This window comes from Mesoplodon densirostris, unplaced genomic scaffold (assembly GCF_025265405.1).
Source record: "Mesoplodon densirostris isolate mMesDen1 unplaced genomic scaffold, mMesDen1 primary haplotype scaffold_101, whole genome shotgun sequence".
In the NCBI taxonomy this organism is placed as follows: domain Eukaryota; kingdom Metazoa; phylum Chordata; class Mammalia; order Artiodactyla; family Ziphiidae; genus Mesoplodon; species Mesoplodon densirostris.
The window spans coordinates 194,760-218,736 of NW_026778188.1; the positions used below are offsets into that span (position 1 = coordinate 194,760).

The 23,977-nt window shown below is 38.4% G+C and overlaps 1 protein-coding gene across 1 annotated transcript; it reads left to right on the plus strand.

Annotated features, from left to right (window-relative positions):
- Window positions 1-237: 237 nt before the first annotated feature.
- Window positions 238-12,538, plus strand: LOC132482906 (ferritin light chain-like). The gene is made up of 3 exons (XM_060088174.1): window positions 238-299; window positions 11,936-12,273; window positions 12,369-12,538. Exons 1-3 carry the CDS (start codon window positions 238-240, stop codon window positions 12,536-12,538), a joined length of 570 nt encoding a protein of 189 aa, XP_059944157.1.
- Window positions 12,539-23,977: the final 11,439 nt, after the last annotated feature.

Below are 23,977 nucleotides of genomic sequence, written 5' to 3' on the forward strand. Positions count from 1 at the left end.
TCTTGCATTGTATGAATTTTCTTTTTTAACCCTCATAGCAACTCGCTGAGAGAAGTAATGTTATCTCTATATTATAGATGAGAAAACTGAGGCAAAAACAGATAACATGCTCAAGAGTACTCAACAAGTAAATTTTAGAGTCAAGATTGGAACCCAAGTTCTCAAGGTTTAGATCCCTTACTCTTAGTCACCAAGCTATATACTGAGTAAGGAGATGAAAGCTGAAGCCATTACCTCATGCTCAAGAAGTTAGACAGAAACTTAGCAGGCATGGTTGAAAGAAAACAGGACTTGGAGTCGTAAGTCCAGAGCCTGAGTTATGAAATGAATTCTCTCATCTAGATATAGGTTTGTTTTTAGAAAATGAAAAAGATCACTGCATATTTTGATGGTTAATTTCTGTACTTAATGATTACAAAAGAATGGAATTTTACCAGGGAGCTATTTTGCAATGACATAACTTATTGATTCAAAATCAAACCTTTATTATAAATTCTTGATTCAAAAGCAAATCTTTATTAAGTCTCCGTTGCATCAGAAGTCTTTCCCATTCTTCATTTCTTTTAAAACCCTTTCCTGTCTACTCTTGGCCAAAGCTTGAAGCCTAATTTAACATTTGGAAATAAAATAATGAAATAGTCATAACACAGCAATTCCAATGCCTACTGAAATGGAAGCTCTAAATAATTTTTCAGATAATTTAGGAAATTAAAAATATTTACATCATAGATGCAAAGAGAGAAGTTACTTGTGTAATAAAATAAATGGTGAGACAAAAAGTTTCTGGTCAAGTAGATTTGTTTAAATATGAACACTAATTTGAGCTCTATCCCGGTGCTAAAACCCAGTGACAGGTTGCATACAGTTTCTAAAGGGATAGTTCAGTGCATTGGGTCAAATTCATGCCATAAAATGTGGTATTATTAGTAGTACTAGAAGACAGAGTGTGACTGTCTTCTTTGGGACATAGATGAAGACCCCAAGCTAGACAATATCAAGGACAAGTTATGTAGAATAAGATATTATCTCAGTCCTTGGAACATGTCATCCAGGATTGAACAAGAGATAGATTTATTATGAAGTACATGAAGCCAGAGACAGTAAGCAATGAGTGGTAGTTGGTTAAAATAGACAGGTTTTAGAAGTAGAGGCAGGGATGTAGAAAACAAACTTAGGGTTACCAGGGGATTGTGGTGGGGAGGCTAAATTGGGAGACTGGGGCTGAAATATACACACTGCTATACATAAAATAGATAACTAATAAGAACCTGCTCTTCTTATTAGCACAGGGAACTCCACTCAATACTCTGTAACGGGCTATTTGGAAATGACTCTAAAAAAAACTAAAAGTGGATATATGTATATGTATAACGGATTCACTTTGCTGTACACGTGAGATTAACACCACAACACTGTAAATCAACTATATTCCAATAATTTTTTTTTTAAAAAATAGGTTTTAAGAACCATAGTCAGGGAGCAGTGTGGATTGGAAAGACCTGGCAAGAAATATTTCTGCATCCTCAGACAATGCTCCCCAAGCTGGCTATTGCAAGGGTGAGCATTTAAGAGATCTTTGACCTAAGGAGGACATGAGATTAACAATCAACCCCAATGTGCATGAATTATTCTCCTCTGTGTTATCAGAAATCAGATGGCATCCTAGAGCAAGGGTCAGCAGATCTTTTCTGTAAAGGGTCAGATAGTAAATATTTTGGATGTTGTGTACCATATCTTTCCGTTGCAACTGCCTATCTACTGCTGTAGCACAGAAACAGCCATGCACCATACGTTAATGAATGGGTGTGGCTGTGTTCAAGCAAAATGTTATGTACAAAACCAGGAGTCAAGCGAGATCTGATCAGTGGGCCAGAGTTTGCGGACCCCAGTTCTGGGTCAGTGTTCACAGCTGAATGAGTCATGAGGCCTTAAGTTCCAGTTCTCATTGTACTACTTTCTACCTGGGTGAACTTGGGTTCATCCTTTTATTTATATGGGCCACTATATTAGTCAAGCTTCTCCAGAAAAACAGAACCAACAGCATGTGTATACAATGTGCCCATATATATTGATAGATATAGATATCAATATTGATACCTAGATCTATATCCATATCTATATAAAGATAGAGAAAGAGAGAGAGAGATTTTAAACAATTGGTTCACACAATAATAGAGGCTTGGTCAATTCAAAATCTGCAGGTTAGGCTGTCTAGAGACTCTAGGAAGAGTTGCAGTTCAATTTCTGTAAGTCTTCTGGCAGAATTCCTTTTTGCGACAGGGAGGTCAGTCTTTGTTTTATTAAGAGCTTCAACTGATTGGATGAGGCGCACCCATACTATGGAGGATAATCTGCTGTACTCAAAGTCCAACACCAATTTAAATATGAATTTCATCCAAAAACACCATCACAGTGACTACCCTGGTGGCGCAGTGGTTAAGAATCTGCCTGCAAATGCAGGGGACACAGGTTTGAGCCCTGGTCTGGGAAGATCCCATGTGCCGTAGAGCAAATAAGCCTGTGCACCACAGCTACTGAGCCCGTGCACCTAGAGCCCATGCTCTGCAACAAGAGAAGCGACCGCAATGAGAAGCCTGCACACCACAACAAAGAGTAGCCCTCGCTTGCTGCAAATAGAGAAAGCCCACGTGTGACAATGAAGACCCAACGCAGCCAAAAATATAAATAAATAAATAAATAAATAAATAAATAAAATTGTAAAAAACACGAAAACACCATCACAGAAATATCCAGAATAATATCTGACCAAATAACTGGGCATGGTGGCCCAGACAAATTGACATAGAAAATTAACCACCTAAGCCCTAGTTTTGTCATCTTTTACTGAGAAATTTGACTTATCTGAACTATTTTGATAACTAGAAGATACCGTCTAGAGGTAACACCCTCAGGTTTTTACATGGTAGGCAGCAGAGGGAAAGAGCCCATTTGTCCAGTCAGATGACACCTAAAGATAAAATTCTGTCTTCTCTTTCCAACCCACAAGGATGAATGCCAAAAATACATCACTTATATCTGCTTTAGCTAACATAGGATAGGTCTGGAACAGACCTATGCTCCCAGTAAGCCTCATGAAATGCTATTTCATTAAGGGGAGACTTTACTTGCTAAGATTAGAAGCAAAAGAGGGTGGTGGATGAAACACTGCCCAAGGATATAAGTTCATGCAAGGAAGCAGGAGAGAGAATGGGTATCCGAAGATGTGCGCTCTAAGCCAACACTAATTCCACAGCATCAGGTTATAATTCAGGGAGCACAACTGCTGGGGTTTATTTCCCCCTCTTTTCTCCCCCAAAGAGGGACAAATCAAGCATACTGACAAAGGAAGAGCATTAGTCACCACAGATAAATTCCTTTTTAGAGGTGATCTTGCAAATAATTTGGCTCAGTGTAGACTATGATTTGGTTCCAAAAACCATAAGCTAGAGCATTTCATTCCAGGTCCCTCCTCAAATATCCATGATAGGTAGAAATTTGGCATCAGTAGTCCTTGAAATCTCCCCAGGTGATTATAATATGCAACCAGGGCCGAGAATCTGGAGATGTAGAGAGAATTTAAATTGAACTTTAGTTAAACAGTAACACGAGCTCTGACTCTACTGCCTGGAGCTAGAAAAGGGATTTGCATTTACTGGGATGAGAAGATAAAGAAAACCAAGGAGTAAATCAAATGCTTTACACCTGTGCTTAGCTAATTGTTACTCAGATAATTCAGACAATCTTACAGCACCTGAACCCTGAAATTCCTTAGTTCTGTTTTAAAAAAAGTAACTCTTCAAGTAACTGAACTCTGAGAATCATGTAAATCATAAAGAAAAAGAAGAAATCTTATTTTTTGAATTAGTTGATTTCATATATACTGTTTCACTTTCATGATGTTAATTAGTTAGCTTTCTTTCCATTTTATGTTTGAGGAAAGTAAGGCTTTAAAAATCTCAGTAATTTTCTCAAAGTCACTTGTTAAGGGTGTGGTAGGGAGCATAATGGCTCCTAAAAATGCCCTCACCCTAATCCCTAGAACCTATTAATATGTTACCTTACATGGTGAAGAGGACTTTGCAGATATGGCTGAAGTTATAGACCTTGAGATAGAAAGATTATCCTGGATTACCTCATGGAACAAATCTAATTGCATGAGTCCTTAAAAGTAGAAAACCATTCCCAACTGTAGAAAGAGAAAGAGAGAGATGTCCTAATAGAAGCAGAATCAGAGAGATTCAACATTTTGGGTTTTGTAGGTGGAGAAAGGGGACTCTGAGTCAAGGACTACAAGTGACCGCTGGAAGCGGATAAAGTCCAGGGAACAGAAACACCCCTAAGAGCCTCCAGAAAAGAATGTAGCTCTGCCAACACTTTTTTTTTCTTTTTTAACCATCTATATTGGAGTAGAACTGATTTACAATGGTGTGTTAGTTTCTGCTTCATAACAAAGTGAATCAGCTATACGTATACATATATCCCCATATCTCCTCCCTCTTGCATCTCCCTACCACCCTCCATTCCCGATCGCACCCCTGTAGGTGGACACAAAGCACAGAGCTGATCTCCCTGTGCTTTGCGGCTGCTTCCCACTAGCTATCTATTTTACATTTGGTAGTGTATATATGTCCATGACACTCTCTCACTTCATCCCAGATTACCCTTCCCCCTCCCTGTGTCCACAAGTCCACTCTCTATGGCTGCGTCTTTATTCCTGCCCTGCCCCCTAGGTTCTTCATAACCATTTTTTCTTTTTTTTAGATTCCATATATATGTGTTAGCATACGGTATTTGTTTTTCTCTTTCTGACTTACTTCACTCTGTATGACAGTCTCTAGGTCAATCCACCTCACTACAAATAACTCAATTTCACTTCTTTTTATGGCTAAGTAATATTCCATTGTATATGTGTGCCACATCTTTATCCATTCATCTGTCGATCCTGCCAACACTTTTACTTTACTCAATTGAGACCAATGTCAGACTTGTAAGGTAATAAATTGACATTGTTTTGAGTCACTATATTTGTGGTAATTTGTATGAAAGCAATAAAAAACTATTACAGGGGTCCTATAGGAGCCAGGCTATATATTTATACTTAAGTATTTCGGAAATGAATTTAACCTTGTGATTGACAGCAGCTTCCAAGGGATTCCACCACACACCTGAGGCAAAAGCAGCCTAATACAAAGCAGTGACAGCAGCAGGTCACTGCCCCACACTTGGGGTAGAGGGGGACTTGATCTACTGTAGCAGCAGCATAGCCTGAATGGGAACCCATCCTCCTGTGGCACTAGTCCCATCAACATTAGTCTAATCTGCTAGCACCTGCTGCACCAACAGGCCCAACATATACAAACCCTCCAACTCAGCAGCATTAAGTGAGCCAGACTCAGTGTTTCCTGAAACTCATATCCAATGGCACTGGAAAGCCCAGATATCACCTAATGTTATGAAAACATAAAAAAAAAACAATAACAGAAGACTGGGAACTTCAGAAAGAAAAGGGGAACAATGGAATGGGTGAAAACAAATGGGGTATATATAAGAGAATATCATTAGCCTCATGAGTTTCTTAAATACTATATAATGGTCAAAGCAAATATTATGACACCATCTGATGTGGTTCTCAATGTAGAGAAAGGAAATACTACAGAAAATCATACTTTAAAACTGGGGAATATTAAGAGACTAAATGGAAGTAAAATTTTGGAACTTCACTTGAAGTAATAAAACACTGATTCCAGTAGGCTATGGTAAGTTACATATGTATACTGTGATGCCAAAAGTAAGCACTAAGAAAACTATACAAACAGTATACACAAATGATTATAAATAAATTAAATTAAAATGGACTTATTAAAAAATGTTTAAGTAACCCACCAGGCAAAATAAGAGAAACACAGGATTGAGAAACTAAGGTAAAAGACAAAACAAAAAATAAAATGGTAGACCTAATCTTTAACATAGCAATAATTACATTAACTGTAAATGATCTAAATAACCAAGTCAAAGACAGAGATTGGAAGAGTAGATTAAAAATTCACAAGCATGATCCAACTATATACTGTCTATAAGAAGTTTACTTTAAACATCATGATATAGGTAGTTCAAAGTAAAAGGAAGATAATGATATATCATGTGAATGTTAATCAGAAAAAGTAGGAATGGCTATATTAATATCAGATAAAGTAGACTTCAGAGCAAAGGAAATTATTAGGGGCAAACAGGGTCATGACATAAAGATAACAGGAATAATCCACCTAGATGACCTAATGATACTAAATGTGTGTGCACCAAACAACAGAACTTCAAAATATATGAAGCAAACACTGAAAAAAGTAGTAAAAGGAGAAAATTTTAAATCTACAATTATGATTTGAGACTTCAGCACAGCAATTTATAGAACTACCAGAGAGAAAAATCAGCAAGAATATGGAAGAAATGAAAACATCATCAATCAATAGGATATAACTGACATTTAAAGAACACACTCAGTGACAGCAGAATACATATTCAAGTGTCCATGGAATATTCACTCATATACTATATACTGGGCAATAAAAAGAACCTTAGCAGATTTAAATTGTAATGTGCCTAAGTGTTGGATGCTAAGACTCAGAGGTTTTCTTATTTCTTTCATTTATATATTCATAAAAAATTAGCAGATTTAAAAGAATTAAAATCATAGAGTATGTTCTCTAGCCATAATGGAATCAGACTAGAAATCAATAACAGAAAGACAACAGGAAAGTCTTCAATCACATGAAAACTAAACATCACAATTCCAAATATCTCATGGGTAAAAAAGACAGCATCAAGGAAATATTGTTTAATGCATAGAATAAAAGAAAATGGAGATATAACAGATCAAAGTTTGCAGAATGAAGTGAAAGCAATGCTGAAAGGGAAGTTTATAGCACTAAATTGGGAAAGAAAGTGTTTCAAAGCAATAATCTAATTTTCTATATTACAACAGTAAAAAAGGAAGAGGAAAAAAACACTAAACAAGCAGAAAGAAGGAAATAATAAAGATGAAATAGAAATCCATGAAACTGAAAACAGGAAAATAGGGGGGAAAATCAATGAAACAAAAGGCTGGTTCTTGGAAATAAACAATCTAATCAATAAAGATCTAGCAAAACTGATAAAGATAAAAAGATGGATGGCACAAATCACAGGTATCAGAAATGCAACCAGGGATACCATGACATATCCTGCAGGTTAATAAGGGACAAGTTGTTATGAACAAGTCTACACTATAAATTCAAAAATGTAGGTGAAATGGGCCAATGCTTCTACGCTCAAAACTACCAAAACTCAGCCAAGATGAAATAGATAATCTCAATTTTCCTGTAACCATTAGAAACACTGGTTTTTCATTTAAAAACTCCCAAAAGGAATATTCAGGTTTAGATGTTTCACTTTTACCCAAGACATAAAGAATTAACACCAATTTTACATGATTTGATAAGAAAGAGAAGTAGAAGGAACAGTTCCTAATTAAATTTATGAAGCCAGTATTACCTTGATACCAAAACCGGACAGGGATAGTATAGAAAGAAGAAAACTACAGACCAATATTTTTTATGAAATTGGCTGTAAAAATCTTCTGCCAAATATTAGCAAATTAAATCCAGAAATATATAAAAAGAATAATATACCATGACCAAGTGGCATTTATTCTAGTTATGCAAAGTTGGTTAAATATTTGAAAATCAAACAATATTATCCACCATATCCAATAGATTAAAGGGAAAAGTCATGTGATCCTATCCAATAATGCAGAGAAAGCACTTGACAAAATCCAATCTCATTCATGATTTTAACAAAAGAAGAAAAAAGAACTCCAAGCAAACTAGGAATAGAAAAGGAACATACTGAAACTCATAAAGATGATCTACAAACAACCTATACCGACATTATATTTAACTGTGAAAGACTGAATGTATTCTCTGTAAGATCAGAAACAAGGCACGGATATCTGCTCTCACCACTTTTATTAAATATATTACTGGAGGTTCTAGTAAGAAAATAAAGCAAAAATAAATAAATACATACATTTAAAAGTTAAATTTTTAAAAAGTTCATTTAAAAGATAAAAGGACTATTCCTACTATGTTGAATAGGAAGGAATATATCCTACTGAATGTTGAAGAGTAATATATCCTATTATATTGCCTAAGGAAAAGTAAAACTCTCGGTGTCTGAAGAGGAGATGATAATCTAAATGGAGAAAATACCAAGGAATCCACAAAAAGCTTGAGAAATAATATTAGTCTGTAAATGTTTTAGAGTACAAGATCAACACAATTTTATCACATTATATATTAATAACAAATGTGTAGAAGCTTAAATTAAAATATGTGATGCCATTGACAACTGACCTAAATAAATACTTAAATACAAGCCCAATAAGACATTTATAGGACCTCTATACTGAAAATTACAAAATGCTGATGAAGAAAACATTTAAAGTCCCAAACAAATAGGGAGACATACCTTGTTCATGGATTAGAAAACACAACATAATAAAGATGTCAATTCTCCCCAAGTTAAGAGGCTTAACACAATTACTCTTAAAATGCCCTCAAGGTTTTTGCGGATATAGACAAGCTTTTTCTAAGATTTATATGGTAAGAAGAGGCTGAAGAATAGCTAAAACAATTTGTAAAGGAAGATTAAAATGGGAGGAATTAATCCACCCAATTTCAAGACTTTGCAGCAATTTTGGAGGGTAGATACATAGATCAATGGAATGGAATAGAGAACCCAGAAACAGACTGACATAAATACATTTAACCTGTTTTTGACAGCAGTGCAAAAGCTATCAAGGAAGAATAGACATTTCAAAAAATGGTACTGAAACAGTTGGACATCCCTCGACAAAAACAAACAAAAAATGAACCTTAACCTAAACCTCCACACCTTACACAAAAATTAAATCAAAGTGGATCATAGTCTTAAATGTAAAAGCAGGACATTTTTTGAAAAAAAAAATGGGAGAAAATCTTTGGCATCTAGAACTAGGTGAATAATTCTTAGACTTGACACCGAAAGTATGATCAATAAAAGCAAAAACTGATACATTGGATCTCATCAAAATGAGTTAAAAATGCTTCATAGAAGATCCTTTTAAGTGGATGAAAACTCAAATTACACAGTGGGAAAACATATTTGAAAATCCCATATGAGACAGATGACTTGTATCTATAATATACAAAGAACTCTCCAAACAACTTAAAAAAATCCAACTAGAAAATAGGCAGAAGACAGGAACAGACATTTCATGGAAGAGAATATACACATGGCAAAGAAGCACATGAAAAGATGCTCAACATCATTAGCATTAGGGAAATGCAAATTAAGACCATAATGAGATATCAGAGAATAACTAAAATTATAGTGACAACATCAAATGCTGGCGAGTATGTAGAAAAGTTATATCACGTCACTGGTGGGAAAATAAAATGGTTTAGCCACTCTGAGAAACAGCTTGACAGTCTCTTTTAATCCTAAAAGTAGATTCACCCTACAATGCAGTAATTGTACTCTTGAGCATTTATCCAAAAGAAACAAAAACTTAATTAAGTTCCCACAGAAACTTACACATAAATGTTCAGAGCAGTTTTATTTATAATAGCCAATAACTGGCAACTACCCAAATGTCTTTCAATGGATGAATGTTGAAACAAATTGTGATAAAATCTTATGATAGAATACTACCGAGCAACGATAAGGAACAAATTATTAATATATGCAAAAATTAAAATGAACTTCAAGGGAATGATGCTGAAGAAAAAATTTTTAAAAGCCAATCTCCAAAGATTAAGTAATTCATGATTATGTTTACATATTATTCTTAAAATAACAAAACTGTGGAGATGGAGAACAGATTAGAAATTGCCAAGGGTTAGAGATGGGGGTAGAAGGTACAGTGGGGAAACTTTGTGAGGTTTTTGTGGTCCCAGTACAAATAATACAGCACTCTTGGTTTTAATCCCTAAAGATGTTTAAAAACAATTCCTAATAAGAGTTGTCCAGATATTTAGCAATGGCAGCAGATTACAGGTATAGCTCCCCAACATGACAACTTCAAAAGAGATTGTACTAATTCAATGCATATGTTAATTTTAAAAAGGCCAGTCACAGTACTTAAATGGTATATATCTTAACGATATTATTCTAAGTATCTAGCTATACCAGATGGACTAGCAGGATTTTCTGTCCATTCAATCTTATTTAAGACAGTAAATCTTATAATAAGAGAGTTAAAAAAAGAAAAAGAAAAAAACAACAAACCTCAACTACAGTTGGGTATTCTCATAGGAAGATGAGGTGAAAAAAGTAGCAGTGGTTCAAAAGCTTAAGCAGTGGCACCTAAATTTGGCTGCATATTAGAATCATCTGAAGCACTTTTTAAAAACCCTCACACTGACTGTTGGTCATCCTAGACCAATAAAATAACTTTAAATCTCCTCAGACGATGCCAGTGTCTAGCCAGAACTGAGAACCAGAGGACTAAGCAGAAGGGGATGTTTCTACAAAGATTTCTTAACAATAAGTCCTTTCACCCAATCAGATTTACCTTCCCACAAAGGGGTAAAGAAGGCTAGATGTTGTCCATACTTGCTTCGCTTTAATTAGCACTTGTGACTTGCCCAAATCCTAGATCATGTTTCCCCTAAATTTCATGTTATTCCCTAAGTTTTTCAAATCCAGGGCTAAGGGGTTTGCCAGGATGAGATTTTAAGTGTTCACACAGGGGAAGTCCCTGGCAAACCAGGAAAGTGGTCACTCTACATTGAATTGTAAAGTATCCTAAATAACCCTGCCACTGCTCCCAGATACTAGTCTGTGCCAATCAGTGGAGAAAAGGCATTCTCCATTACTACCACGGCAAATGCTGCTGTACTTGCCTTGGCTACTCCCTATCTTTTCCAGGCGTCACTCCCCTTAACCTGCTGGTGGACGCTTTGGCAGCTGACAAGGCAGATATTTTTAAACTTTAAGGTGAATAAAAATCATCTGGAGGGCCAGTTATAACAGAGATCACTGAGCCCCACTAGAGTTGCTGATTCCATAGGGCTGGGATAGGGCCCTAAAACTTGAATATCTGACACATTATCAGGGGATGCTGGTAAAGCTGGTCAGGTTGTTACTGAATGCTGGTTCGTGTGTCTGAAGCACACTGAGGCCAAACAAACCTAAAGGTTGGAGTCTGGAGAAGAGAAAGGTTTATTGCAGGATCGAGCAAGGAGAGGGGTGGTCCGTGTTCCAAAACCCCTGAAATCTCCAAAGGATTTCAGCAAAGCATTTTTAAAGGCCAGGTGAGGGAGGGACATCCCAGGGCATTTGATCAGCTCGTGCACAAAACTCTGATTGGCTGATGTTGAGGCCACAAGGCAGGTAACATTATCCATCCTTAGGTGCCAGAAGGTCTGGGGGCTACAGGCTCTTGATCATCAAGGAGTTCATTTCTTCCATTGGGTGGTGGTTTTTAGCATCTGAAAACTCAAGAAATATGCCTGAGATACTATTATCTGAGTACTTCAGAGAGAAACTACAATAGAGGATATGGTGGATGGGTCTGTCCTAGGAAGGCCCCATAGGGTACTGCTTGGTTACAAGGTGACCATACTTTGAGAACCACTGCTCTAGTGGCTTGGAATGTTAGGAAAGTAATGGAAGAATCCCTTCCCAGATCTAGATTCTAGTATCACCAGCTATTTTGGTGGGAGGAAGGGTAAGTTTTGTCCTTGCTTGGACTTCTTGTTCATTTATATCAAAGCCTATTTGAGGCAGTGCGTTCGGCAGTCCTGGAGATCTGTCTTTTGCTTCAACAGTGTTTGGAATGAACAGACCCAGGGACGCTCCTTGCTCCAGCCCCCGACCACCCTCCAACCTTTTTTCCTTTCGCAACCTTTGGAATCAGACACTCAGCTATCCTCAGCCTCCAGGACAGGCCAACACCAGTTTTTGAGCTTAGCTCCTTATCCCTGATCAACCACGAGTTCCCAGGTTCGTCAGAATTATTCCACCGAGGTGGAGGCCCCCGTCCACCGCCTGTTCATCTTGCATCTGTGGACACTTACCTCTCTCTGAGCATCTATTTCGACAGCAACAATGGGACTCTGGACAGTATGGGCCACATTTTTCGCCAGCTGGCTGAGGAGAAGTGTGAGGGCGCCCAGCGCCTCTTGAAAATGCAAAACCAGTGCTGCGGCCGCGCCCTCTTCCAGGATGCATGGAAGCCTTCTCAGGATGAGTGGGGTAAAACCCAGGATGCTGTGGAAGCCGCCATTCTTAGGGAGAAGAATCTGAACCAGGCACTATCGGATCTGCGCGCCCTGGGTCCTGCCTTGCAGACTCCCAGCTCTGTGACTTCCTGGAGAGCCGCTTCCTGGAGGAGCAGGTGAAACTCATCCAGAAGATGGGCGACCACCTGACCAACCTCCGCAGGCTGGCTGGTCCGCAGGCTGTGCTGGGCGAGCATCTCTTTGAAAGGCTCACCCTCGAGCCAAACAGGAGTCTCTGAAGTCCAGCCGCATCTGAGGAGACCCTCTGGCGTCAGAGCTTCTGCCTGAAGCCCCGCTCTGAAGCCACTAGGCAGCTTTGTAACTGCCCCGGAGCCCTCTCCCAAGACTTGGACCAAATGGAAACAATAACGCTTTTTGCAGAAGGAAAAAAAAAAGCCTATTTGAAATACAAACAGAATAAAGCGAAAAAAAGAAATATATACATATATTCACGTTCTTTTAACATATGAATTGCCCCACTTTATCTGTGTGAAGTAAGTTTGTTCCAATTATTGGGCTGGTTCTCAAGCTTTGCTGCTCGTTTGAATTACCTAAAGAGCTTTGAAGAAAAACATTGGTGTCTGGGTCCCAGCCCCAGAGATTTTGATTCAGTAGGTCTAGGCAGGAGCCTGGGCACCGGGAGGTCTCAGAGTTCCCCAGGTGATTCTAATGTGCAGCAACTTTGTGAACCACCTCTTGGCTTCAATGCAGCTAGTCATCAGATATTAAATCTAAGACACATGGACTTACTAGTGTGTGAGCTCTGTCGCTAGGTGTATTCCATTTTCTTCCTCCTGGAAGATTCGTGCCAGGGAAAATGATTGATAGTTGTGTTACTTCTCTGAAATGGATGGAAATTTCCAATTAGCGTGAACAGGGGAGGGCGAATGGGTGAATGCAATAAGGTGTATCATTTACGTATTGCCCTATGTGTATGGCTAGAAGCTTTTGCAACTGAGGTCTGCCCTACTTTTCATGCTAATGGTAATGCTTGTCTTCCTAATGCAGATGTAAACCTTATAAGCCCATAGGTAGACAGCATCACAAAATATTTACCCCTCCCCACTGGCCCACTCTCAAGCTTCACTCCCCTTCCCCAATACACAAATGTACATCAATGCACTTGAGACCAATACCAACATACTGACCTTCAATTCTTCTACTTTGCAGCTTCCCTCTTATCAGGAGATGTCAGCATTTAGTGCAAGGACAAATGCTTGCCTCTTGAGGAGTAATGTAGACAAAGCCTCCAAGAGACAAATAGCCCTTAGGGAGAGGGAAATAGTCTTTCAAAAAGGTTGATGCCCAGAGGAGGCGTTTTCAGTCATCTCAGCTTAGAGGTCAAATATCCAAAATTAAAAAGGTTAAAAAAAAAGAAGAAAGCAAGGAAGAAAAGAAGGAAACAATTTTCTTATCTCATAGTAATAAGGCAGTTTTCCTTAAAAAAAAGACTCAAGCCTTAAATTCTCTTTCCTAATCAAAATGTGCTTTTCCATCTTTAGACTATTCCTCTTATATCGTGTATTATTCATGATGTTTAATTCTTGAAATAGCACATGGCTGAAAACAGAAGCTAACCTCTTGTTCACTATGAATTAAATCTTCTTTTCCTAGGACCCGTCTACAATGTACAATTTGGGGTTGGCCAACATAATTATTTTCTCTGAAATACGTTACAGCATTTTGCCTTTTCAATATATAGTTATACAATACATTGTTAACACAACATATTTAATATAGTCAATATAGTAAATACAACTATAACACACATGATATGATGTCACTTTGGTGATTTTCTTCATCCATGTAATTCTGAAATTTGACAGTATAGTTTTCGTATTCTAATGAGCTGAGTATTACCTTTGCAAGGATAGAAAAATAAAATAAATTCATAATATTCTTGTGTGGTTTGCCCCTGGGGTGGATTACCATAATGGGGGGATATTTGAGCCTTTCCCCAAGTCATTAAAAATCCTCCAGCAAGCAGCCCCTTGTCCTCTCCAGGGAGTGGGGGGAAAGGATCTTTAATCATAATAATCCTGGGGGGAGAAATCTCGGAAATAAGACATCTGCTTCTGTGCCTTGTTGTTTTGCAGAATAGCAATGATTGCCTTAGCAGCTTCTATTGCCATATGTATACAATAAGTAAATGAACATAAAATTGAATGAACGCATAAAAGAAGGATAAACCCACCCACCTTAACAACCCCACTCTCTCAAATGCTGTGCCCCGAAACATGAAAGAAAGAATCACGGGATCATAAGGATTAATAAAATAACAGTCTCTGTTAACAATATTGACATGAGGTATAAGGATAATTTGTCTGATGTGGGACCAACAGCTTAACTAACTGCTTAATTCTTTTTTTTAAGGGCAATTCATTCATTTATTGTTTAAAGATTGCAAGACAACATCTGAATTTTTGTAGCACAATTTAAATGTTTTACTTTTTTGATAAAGCAGAGTATAATAGCAAAAACAATTAGTTTCCAGTAATATCTATATCTCTATTCAGAATTAAGTCTTCCACAGACATGTAACCTGGAAACAAAAGCCTGTTACAATAAGCAAAGCTTCAACGGAGTGGCTACTTTTCAGGCCAGGGAAAGGTTCATCCCTATAGGAGGATGATGTGCTATGTAAAATGGCTGCAAGGTCACAGCCTTGAGGGCGTTGGAAGTCTAGTATCCTATTCCACATTAAGTAGTTCGGGGAACTTCAAACGTCCGTTCATCTGCAACCAAGCTGGCAACCTTTAACTGATATTTCAAGCAGGTAAGAAATAAATGAAAAGAAATCCCTACATTGATGTTCCTTGATTTACACTGTTAAATGGTTCATTAACATGTAATTCTGGCTAAGAATTACATTTGAGACTCCTTGCCCAGATTTTGGTGAACAGTACAAATCTTTCAGAAATTCATGTTTTCATTAATCAATAATTTGTCAGCTAGGATACGTTCAGGCATCAGCTACAACTTCAAAATAGGTGCACTGCCTCAGCGCTTTGGAAAGACATAATCTAAAACAATAATAGCAGACAAAATATCTGTTACTAGACAGCATAGGTGCAGTACAGCAAGACAAAAACATATTCATATGTGCCACGGACCAGCCTCAGAAAGAGGATTTCACCGCCCAGGGTCAGAAGGGACGGGGTAAGGAACTGAAGTAGCACCGTCGAATGGGGTCAGAAGGACCAAGACAACTGATGGTTGCAAGGCAAGTTTTATTATGCTACAGTTGCAGATTATATAGACTAGAAAAGGGAAGGTTGCCAGACGGTGGTTTACATGATCTAATGACTGTCTCGGCTCAAGGTTAACTTCCCTGGGAGAAAACCCATAAACCCAGAATCATCCAAAATAACCTGCACGTGCAGGGTGGAGACAGATTTGCTTGTCTCATTTTCCATTCTTTCTGATTTCTGGGCCCTGGTGATTTATCTCCCATGGAATGGATCAAGGAGGGGAACAAGTAGGGACAGTCCCTTCGAGCAGTGGCGGCATGCCTGGCATGTCTGTAGCCTGCTCTCAAGGCTGACTGCTTCCCACAGGTCCCCCTTTTTTATTTTTTAATTTTTGCTGCAAAATAATTCCATGAACCTTAGTGCCGAGAGTAGTATACTGTTGCATGAGGATACGAAACAGACATGAGAAGATTATTATCAATAATAGGCAAATTATGGCCAGGGTAATAAATCCTGAAAACCCTCTAGTAATCCACGACTAAGGGTTTAACCACTTTAAATGATCCAGTAAACTTTGAATTACATCTTCTGGTGAAATATCATCAAGATGTGCATTTTGTATATCCTGAATTTCAGCATTTAATTTCTTAAGATCAAGACTAATATTATCTGACCAAACACTCAGCAGATGCATTTCTACTTCTTCCCATTCCCAAATACAGTCATTGTACTTGTAAGGAATAACACAAATCCACGTATACTTTGCATGACAAGCTAAACGCATCCTCAATTTTAATGCTGCCATCTGATCTCCAATCCTCAAAATTGCATTTTTAAATTCATCTAACTTGTTATTAATCTGTAAATCTATGTGACTTTGTAAAGATTAAGCAAGACTGGTATTTTGAGATAATTGATTAGCAAAGTGAGCATGATTAATACTCTGTGAAAGAGCAAGACGGGCAGTAGCCGCAGTAGCAGACAGAGCAGCCAAGGCAAGTAAACTTACTATTAGCCACCCAATAAAGCATCTCCTTCTCTGTAAGGCTTTAGAGAGTTCCACCCATGCCTGTACTCCAGTATCTTCATACCAAGGTTCTCTCAGATGTACAGGCACCATAACATATATGGGTTGCCTTAGTATAAGCGCAGATTGTGTTCCTGCAGAAGGGAACATACAACTGCTAAAAATACAATGAACACAGCTAATATTATATCCTCCTTTGGAAGAATTACCAATGTTAATAGAACCAATCAAAAGTGTATATGGAGGAGCAACACAAGTTATAACAGGTGTATTGGAATAAGTTAGAGCTAGTTTCCATATATCCCAGTTCTTTTGAAATGTGATAAACCTATCTATGATGGGAATAGAAGAGAGAAGAATTGACCTCTTGGTATGATCTGTAGTACACCATATTTGGTTATTATTCCAAGATGCATTGCAACATTCAAAATTGGATCCAGCAAAGTTAATGGTCATAAAAGGAGGAAATTGAGTTTTTGATTTTCTGTTAAGAATAGTAACCTTATGTCCAACTATAAGTATCCCTTGTCCTCCAAGAAAATGCTTCATACAGAAATAATTTCCTGAATCTTCACCTGGAACCTTGGCTATAGTAATAGCGGAATCCTGAAGTGGTGAGGCATATGAGATTCGACCTCTAATATTAATAGCTTGCCCATTTTTATACCAAATGATGGTATCCTTAAGATCCTCTCGTCGGCTGGTAGCCGGGCCTGTAAGAGTAATGTTGGTTCCCGTAAAATGAAGGTTCATGAAAGCAAAACAGTGTAATAAATGAGTGATAACATGTTTAGTAGCTTCTCGGGTCTGTGCTGTAGCACAGAGGAAACCAGAATAAGTATCAATAGTGACATGAACAAATTGTAATTTCCCAAAAGACGGGATATGAGTAACATCCATTTGCCATAAATGACTAGGTAATAATCCACGAGGATTAACACCATAATGTGGAACAGGAAGGTGAGGTAAGCACTGTGGGCATTGCTTAACAATTTGTCGGGCGCCTTCACGAGTAAGGGAAAATTCTTTGCGTAACGTAGCCGCCGACTGATGGTGTAAAGCATGCGATTGCTGTGCTGCTTGTGAAGCAGTTTGATCATAATTTACCATAATATGAGGGTGTCCAGGACATGGACCATGAGTATCAACAGTATGAAGATAATGAATGCAATACCTTAGCCATTCTTGACAGCATGACGAACGGAAAGGAGGAGGACGGTAAATTGGGATATGTCCTGCTTTAGGGAAAAGAGATTGAGGAGGAAGAGGAACTTTAACTTTATTTTGGGGAGGAAAACGCACAGGATAAAGATCACGTTTAGATCGAGTTAAAACATCTGCAGTCGCATTAAGTTTAGACAATGGACCAGGCAAGTTAGAATGAGCACGGATATGCAGAGCTGCAACACGACCATCGTGGGAACGAATAAGCTGTTGAAGCAAACGAAAAGAGGATGATAATTCAGGGTCATTAGTATGTCCTCTGGTCGCAGTCTCCAGAAGAAATAATAAGCTGATAAGATATTTACTATCAGAAAACAAATTAAAAGATATAGAAGGCAAATGTTTAAAAGCCATAATGACAGCATACAGTTCAACACGTTGAGCTGAAGTCAAGGAAGTTTGTTTAATGAGCTTGGTTCCGTCGTCAATGATTACAGTAGCCACTCCTGAAGAAGAACCGTCTGTAAAAACCAAAGGTACATGAGGAATAGGCTGTTGCCTAATTATAGAAGGAAAGATGTAACAGTTAACTTTGTCGAATTGGATCAATTTATCAGCAGGGTAATGGCATTCCAAGCTACCTGAAAATCCTGCAAGAGCAAGACCCCATTCATTACTATGTTGAAAAAGCCAATTTTGTTGACTAACTGAATAAGGGATAATAATTTGAGAAGGTTCTATACCCAGAAGTTGTAAGCATCTAGTTCTACCTTGCATTATTAGCTTACTACTAAGTTCAAAATAAGGGTTAATCACCTTAGAGGATGTAGTTTTCATATGAATCCATTCAATAATTCCAACAGTTTGCCAGAAGATGGCAGTAGGCACATGAGGTGTTGGACAAGCAATTAAAGAAATTGGCAGGTGAGTATGCATTCGAGTTAATTGTGCAGAGCTGATAGCTCTATTAACTATTTGTAAAGCTTGAAGTGCTTCTGGAGTCATAGAGCGTGAAGTAGAAGGATCTGAGTCACCTTTAAGAATATCAAACAAAGGCTCTAATTGAGCAGTAGTAAGTTTTAAGGAAGGCCTTGGCCAATTAATATCTCCAAGTAATTTTTGAAAATCCTTTAATGTTTTTAAATTATCAACTCGAATTTGCAGTTTTTGAGGCCTAATGGTAGTGTTATCAATATATTTTCCCAAATAGAAAAATGGAGATTGTCTTTGAATTTTTTCTGAGGCAATGACCAAGCCAAATGATTGTAAGGATTGTTGTAAAAATTGAAAAGCAGTCTCTAATAAAGAAATATTATCTGTGGCTAAAAGTATATCATCCATATAATGTATGAGATATAACGTTGGAAACCTTTTTCTCACAGGAGTTAAGGCCTGAGCCACATAGTTTTGGCATAATGTAGGACAATCTGCCATGCCCTGAGGCAATACTTTCCATTGAAATCTCCTCATGGGTTCCTTAAAATTTAAGGAAGGCAAGCTAAAAGCAAAATGTTTTCTGTCTTCAGGAAACAAAGGAATAGTGAAAAAAACAATCTTTTAAATCTATAACTAAAAGATGATAATTGTGTGGTATGGCTGTTGGAGAGGGTAGACCTGCTTGAAGAGCTCCCATTATTAGCATAGTTTTATTAACAGCTCTTAGATCCGGTAATAACCTATATTTTCCAGATTTTTTCTTGGTAATAAAAATAGGAGTATTCCAAGGACTATTGGAAATTTCTAAATGCCCTAATTGCTCCAGTACTAATTGCTCTGCAGTTTCTAATTTCTCCTTTGTGAGGGGCCATTGGCCCACCCATACAGGGTCATCACTCAGCCAAGTAATTGGATCAGCAGTGAGTGGAGGAGAATCCAAGGCCCCTAAGAAAAACCCAAACCTTGTCTATCATTTTTTATTTTCACATCAATAGGATAGACAGTTCCTTGTTGATTTGTCCCCAGTCCTTTTGTGGGAAGAAATCCTTGATCCAACATCATATTAGAGACTTGAGAATTTGGACTATAAAGTAATACTCCCATTTCTTTTAATATATCTCGGCCCCAGAGGTTTAAAGGCAGCCTAGGCAAAACATAAGGCTGGAAGTATCCTGAATGGCCCTCACTATCTTGCCATAATAATAACTGACTACTTTGCATAGGAGAAGAACTCTGTCCTATTCCTTGAAGTTCTGTAATAGTAGGACTAACGGGCCAATGTTTATGCCAGTGAATCTGTGTCATAACAGAGACATCAGCTCCAGTGTCTAACAAACCTGAAAAAACCTTTCCATTAATGGTTCATTTCCTTTCTGGACGTTCTTTCCTTATCTTCTGAATCCAGTAGGCAGCATTAGATGATCCAAAAGCCTTTGTGTCTCTCTTTTGATGTTGTAAAATTTGTCCATGAGGTACAAAGGGCAAAAGTAGCAATTGTGCAATTTTATCCCCAGGAGAAATCATTATTATATTTTTAATAGTTTGTGCCATGATTTTTATTTCTCCTTCGTAGTCACAATCTATGACTCCTGGCATAATAGTTAAACCCTTCATGGTGACACTACTTCTTCCCAATAATAGTCCCATCAAACCCTTGGGTAAAGGTCCATAGATGCCCATAGAGAAGGCCTGAGGACCCATTTCAGGAGTTAATACATATCAGGCGGAGGTACTGTGGTCCAGTCCTGCGCTTCCTGCTGTATCTCTGGAGAGCAAAGATATTGTATGTTTTTGTTTTTGGTTAATGTCTGATTGATAGTTTGAGGAGGATACACAGACATTGCCCCTATTATCTGTTGGGGCCGGGAAAGGCCCCGGGAGGAGTTTCCCGACAGTGGTGTTCCATCCTTGTGGGCCACTGAGCGACAATCTCGTGCCCAACGTTTTCCCCTATTGCATTTAGGGCATAAACCAGGGATTTTCTGACCATCTGGAGGGTTTTGAGTAGGGAAGGAAGGACCAGGGTTACAGTGAAAAGATCTACATTCTCCAGAAAAATGACCTGCCTTTCCGCATTTAAAACTAGTCTTTGTTCTCTTTGGATTGTTTTTAAACCCCACTTCAGTTAATGCTGCAGCCATAGCAGCACCCTGTATATAAGCAGGCCCAATGTCTGCACAAAGGCGAATATAATCCTTCAATGTTCCCCGTTTTCTCCAAGGTCGAATCGCAGCCTGACATGCATTATTAGCATTTTCAAAAGCAAGTTGCTTAACTACAATTGTACCAGTGAGTCCATCCACAATGAGCCTCCCCACCGGCTGTAACAATCTATCTACAAAATCAGCATATGGTTCATCAGGTCCCTGTCTAATTTTTGAAAGATCCTCAGTCTTGTGTGTAGAAGATAATTTCCTCCAGGCTTGTAATGCCAAATGATTTATTTGAGGATAAGCAACAAAGGGATAAGTTAATCGATCTTGTAAAGAGATATATGGTCTTTCCCCAATCAACATATGATAATCAACTGGAATATCATGGATAGCATTCTTTTCTGCTTGTTCAGCAGCCCGTTCATAAAAATCAAACTTCCATATTAAATAATCTCCACCATTTAAACAAGCTCGTGCAATAGACTGCCAATCAGCAGGGGGAAGAGCTTCTCCTGTAATAGTGTCAACCATAGCAGTAGTAAAAGGAGCAGTGGGCCCATATTGAGCACAAGCAGATTTTAAATCTTTCAAAACTTTAAAAGGAAGAGCCTGATGCTCCCTAATAGCCTGTTGAGGATTATTAGGATCAGGTCTTTCCGTGACAGGACAACAGAAAATAGGATCTTCTCCTCGTTTTATTGCTGCTTGTACAGCACGTTGCAAGGGACTGAGCATTTTTACAGATGGAGAATTTTGAGGAAGACAGTCCTTACTAATTTGCAGCTTTTGCAGTGACTTATCTATTATAGCCATTAGAAAATCATCCTCAGGATATTTCTCTCTTTTATGTTTAAAAGCCTCATCTGTTAAGTCAAAATGTTCCTCTTCATCTGAAATATTTAAATTAATTAGCTCTTTTGGTTTAGGAAGTGGCGACACAGTAGCTGATAATACAGTCTTTTCTTCTGTCAGAGGCTTATGTTTTTCTGACTTTACATTCAAATCAACACTATCATGAGAAGAACCTAAACATATTTTTATCAGATTCCACAAACTAAATGTAACAACGGCAGTATGAGTAGGCCCTCGAGGCTCATAATAATTTTTTAAATCTTCTCCAACTTTCTGCCAGATTTCTATGTCACAGAGCCCCCATCAGGAAACCAGGGAGATACATCATGGATATGCTGCAAAAATTCAGTCAACTGTGAGGTAGAAACTTTATTACCCCGAGCTTGAAGCATCAAAAGTAAAACCGGAGCAAATAATTCACGCTCCTTTGAGCCCTTTTGCCCCATCTTATTTTACTTCTGACTGTTGCCTTATGCCTCTATTAGTTTCACTTTTACTCGTGTCCACACATATTTTGCATAAGGGTTCTCTTACCTGCACTTTCTTTTTCTTTTCATTGGCTTCATGCTTCAGGTCCCTGTTTGGGTGCCACTTGCCGCGGACCAGCCTCAGAAAGAGGATTTCACCACCCAGGGTCAGAAGGGACGGGGTAAGGAACTGAAGTAGCACCGACGAATGGGGTCAGAAGGACCAAGACAACTGATGGTTGCAAGGCAAGTTTTATTATGCTACAGTTGCAGATTATATAGACTAGAAAAGGGAAGGTTGCCAGACGGTGGTTTACATGATCTAATGACTGTCTCGGCTCAAGGTTAACTTCCCTGGGAGAAAACCCATAAACCCAGAATCATCCAAAATAACCTGCACGTGCAGGGTGGAGACAGATTTGCTTGTCTCATTTTACATTCTTTCTGATTTCTGGGCCCTGGTGATTTATCTCCCGTGGAATGGAACAAGGAGGGGAACAAGTAGGGACAGTCCCTTCGAGCAGCGGCGGCATGCCTGGCATGTCTGCAGCCTGCTCTCAAGGCTGACTGCTTCCCACACATATGTTGGCTTGTTTAAGCCTCAAGCCCTCGATCCTTTGTTGAAATACAATAATTTCATTCCTATGGTTTTCAATACCAAAAACTCAACCTCCAGGAGGGCTAAAGTCTAATTTGTACTCCAAACCAAGTAGCAGTGCAGTTCGCTACTACTGAGGCTGAATCCATAAAGACTTCAAGACCACAACCAGAAGACAAGTTATTATATATAATACCCTAGAAGGCCTGAAACATAATTATCATATACATAGCTGGTCCTTCAGAGCTTTTTACCTATAACATGTTTTTTGATGAAAGTTATTTAATGTACTGGAGATAACTGTGACTTACTGATCAAATATTTGAATACTTATACTTACCTGGGATTTCATTTCTGCTGAAAGAAAAAGGAAGAACAGGACTCACCTAAAAAAAACAAACTTTAGAAATGAAAGTAAAAACCGTATCACACAGTCTCACTTTTGGAAGCAGCATAGAGGGGCAGTCAACGGTAAAACACTGGTGAAATAGGTCAAAACTCTAGGCCAAAAATCCATTATTATTATCGTCAGTGACAGTACCACAACTGTGCCCTTTATAATTAATAAGTACTCCTAAGAATCTTCATTTGGCACCAGATGATGTGTTGAAGAGAAACACTCTGGGAGGTTGTGAATCACACTTGGTATTTTGTTAGCCAAGTTACAGGATAATTTTTAAAGTGGGGGGAAGGGAAGAAGGAAACGGACCAGAAAAAGAATTGAAGCCATCATCTACAAACCAACAAAGCACTGAGAGTTCCAAACGTTATGTCAGACACTAAAGTGACTGATATAGGCTCAAGTGGTTTATAAAACCTATAAAAAGACTACACCAGCAAAGTCCCCATTTATCGGTAGAGTTCAGAAACTAAAACAAGGAATATTTTAGCTTAAAACCTTATCTCAAGAGAATCACATACACTTCACATGAATAAAAATACCTGAAACCAAACATTTTTAAAAGCTCCAATACCCAAGATATAAAGAAAAAAATTAATTCAGAAGACTCAATCAATCCATGATAATCACAAAACGGCTGGGCAATCTCTATCTCCCTTCCACACTAACCATCCATCCCCTGGGAGACCAAGGGAGATCAGACCTTCCAGACTTACCTTCCAGACCCTCCAGACACCTGGCTGCTGCAAAATTCGATGGAGACTCCTTGTGGAACAGCAGTTTCGCATCTCTTGGGTCTCTCCCTATCGTGATCATGCAGGAAGCAAGTCTGGCTGTGCTATTTCTTATCATTGTCTGTCACCCATCTGCACCATGATATTGAAAAAGTA